Below are 2,921 nucleotides of genomic sequence, written 5' to 3'. Positions count from 1 at the left end.
CGGAGGAGGGCAGGAATGGGGTAGGGGGGCATCTAGTAAAAAGATGCACAGAGCCAGACGGCTGGATCCAACCCACCTATCTGCGACAGCATCTGGAAACCCAACCGCCCCCCCCCAGCAACCACCCCATTTTGTGGGGTCTGTTGGAGGAAGCAGGGGGCTGGGCTGCGGGGCAAGGCAGGGTGCAATTGTCAGTGGGAGGGGCACCTTCCCTGGGGAGCCATGTTCTGGGGGCAGGAGGTCAGGATTGGCCCCCAAGGCCTGGGGTGTCCTTCTCCTGTAGTAGGAATCCAGGAGAAAACTCTTGGAAAAGCCTTTCAAGGGGCTCAGGGAGGAACTCACCTGTCCCCATGTCCTTCACTTTGCAGATGTGCTGGGGATCCACATCCCTTCCGTTGCGGTGAGTATTGGATAAAATGAGACCAGGGAGGGGATCCCTCGGACTTGCCCCCCTCTTGCACTCCACTCTGCACTCTCAGATGTGGAGGAGCCCTCCCCCCACAAGGAACTGACAGCCTGACTTTTGCCTTTCAGCTGCTGGACAAAGATCAGCTGTATCTCCTGGGCATCATCCAGGACTGCCAGGCAGCTCGGCTCAGGGGGCTCCGAACCCTGAAGTACTCCAAGGAGGAGACTGCCAAAGCCATTCTGGTGAGTGATGGGTGGTGTGAGGGACCTCATGTGGAGGGAGGGGCAGAGAGGGGCTGGTGTTTGGGGTGGAGCCATCCTCTGGAGATTCCCGGAAGGAGCTGCCTTTCCTCCTCTTCTCTCTTCCAGGACATCCTCGGCCACTTGGAGTACTTCAGGGATTGCCCCCTGAGCCTGGCCCTGGCCTTCGAGGCCCTCCTGCAGTTGAGGTGAGTGGGATCTTTGGGGAGGGCAGGGCTGCAGGGGGACAGAACTCCAGGGGGAGCTTTGGGTGCGCAAGTCAGGCAGGAGGGAGAAGGGGACAAGGGAGACTTGGAGGAGGCAGTGTCTAACCCCTTCCCTTTCTCTCTCCAGTTTTATGAGACCCCACTTCAGTCCCTCTGTGGTGAGTGTGATCCTCCATAGAACAACAGAGGCAGTTCTGGGGAGTGCAGAGGAGGACAAAGAGGTATGTCCTCTGCTTTAACTTCTCTTTGCACAGCTCTTTCTTCTTCCCACACTCTTACAAAATTTAACCCAGCAGCACTCAACCTCCGTTCTCTCTTTTCCCACAGGAACTGAAGAGGCCATTCCAGAGCCTGCTGGGGGGTCTCCTCCTAGAAGCTCTGAATATTGGCACCCTTCTCCAATTGCTTACTGTAAGTATCCTGATAGCATCAGGAGTGGTTTTAGGGTTGCCCCCCTGTCCCTTACCCAACTGACTGTCCCATTTCTTTCATCCCGCAGGACCTCCGATATTACGCCCTTTTGGGGAGTGAAGACCAAAGGAAATTAGCGGCCAGCAGTATATCCCTGCTGCTGGCCCTTTCACGAAGATTCCCACACCTAAGAGTAAGTATTTTGCCTTCCTGTATTCAGTTCTTTGGTTGCTTCCATCCTTCCTGGGTGGGGCTGCTTCTCTTACACCCATCCAGGGTGGGGTTCATAGTGTCAACTGACTCAGATTTGTCTTTCCTCTGCAGAACACAGTAATTCGTCCGGAGCTGGCTTGTTTCAGGAATAATCTGAAAGAAGGTAAGCCCCACACCTTGGGGACAGTGAACTCCCTTGTCCCTTGTTTGCCCAAGACAAGGTCTTCTTGCTGGGAGTCCTGCAGGACCTGCTCCCTGCCTGGCAGGCCTTCCCCACCTGGCCTGGGAGACCTGCTGTTCTCACCCAGACTGACTCCAGCTACAAGAAGCCCAAGAGGGCGGAACAGATTTTCTCTCTTTTTCATTCTTTTCCATCCAGATGACATCATCATTGAGGAGCTGTGATTTTCCTCCTTGAAGGAATTGCTGCTCTATTTGGACGTCTCCACTGGCCAAAGACTGGCAGAAGAAGAGGCACTCACTGAGAATCAGGAGGGGGACAGATGATTTAAGCAGCCATGAAATATGGACTGAGATTGGGCAGAACAAGAAAGAAAGAAAGAAAGAAAGAAAGAAAGAAAGAAAGAAAGAAAGAAAGAAAGAAAGAAAGAATCCATGACAGATGGTCATCTAATCTTCTTTAAAACCTGCAAGGAAGGAGAGTCCATCACCTTCCAGGGGAGTCCATTTCTCTGTTGAACAATGTTTAGTCGGAATCTCCTTTGTTGTATCCTGAAGCCATTGGTTTGAGTCCTACCGTCCAGAGCAGGAGAAAAAAAACTGGCTGCATCTTCCATGTGACAGCCATTGAGTTATTTGAAAATGGCTCTGGGGTCACTGGATCAAGCTGATCAGTTTTCTTGCATTCCTTAAACTAAATTGTTTTTAATGGATTTTGAATCAACGTGCAATAAATTGTTAGTGTTTTGAATTTCATTGTGTTATTGTCTTCCATTGATCTGGGCACTTTTCTGTTGTTAAGGGGGCTGGAACTGTAGCTCTTTGAATGGTAAACTGCAGTTCCAAGACTCCTCAGGGAGAAGCATTGTGTTTTAAATCTATGCTGCTTAAGTTTCGCTTGCATCTTTTAAGTGAGGGACCAGTGACAGGATTTGCTTCCAACTTCATCTCCATCAGGCCCTCCATGTAATTTGGGTCCAGAGGAAGAGGACAATCAAATAGTGGTGAAACAAATAGAGTCATTCAGGGTGGGATCACTTTGAAGAAAACTTGCCCAAGGACCTAGAAATTATGGGTTTTAATTTGTATTGGGAGTGATCATCTTTCAAAGACTTATTAAAGTAGATTTGGCCTTTACATTGCACCTTTCCCAGTGTTATTACTACAATAGAAAATGTTCTTTAAACAAAAAACTTTTTGCCCAAGTGAATCATATGGCAAGCACTCAGTAGCTCTTCCATT

At 49.9% G+C, this 2,921-nt stretch overlaps 1 protein-coding gene across 1 annotated transcript; it reads left to right on the top strand.

The window, feature by feature from the left end:
* Positions 1 to 474: 474 nt before the first annotated feature.
* Positions 475 to 1,975, top strand: LOC114595484 (uncharacterized; the record flags this gene model as incomplete). Its single annotated transcript, XM_077926729.1, has 5 exons — positions 475 to 651; positions 778 to 857; positions 1,003 to 1,096; positions 1,203 to 1,662; positions 1,879 to 1,975. Coding segments are annotated over 4 exons (498 nt in total), but the record flags the coding sequence as incomplete, so codon positions are not given.
* Positions 1,976 to 2,921: the final 946 nt, after the last annotated feature.

This window comes from Podarcis muralis, chromosome 4 (genome assembly GCF_964188315.1).
Source record: "Podarcis muralis chromosome 4, rPodMur119.hap1.1, whole genome shotgun sequence".
Taxonomy (NCBI): Eukaryota; Metazoa; Chordata; class Lepidosauria; order Squamata; family Lacertidae; genus Podarcis; species Podarcis muralis.
The sequence above is the reverse complement of the archived record's forward strand: the minus strand, read 5'-3'. Positions and strand labels throughout refer to the sequence as shown.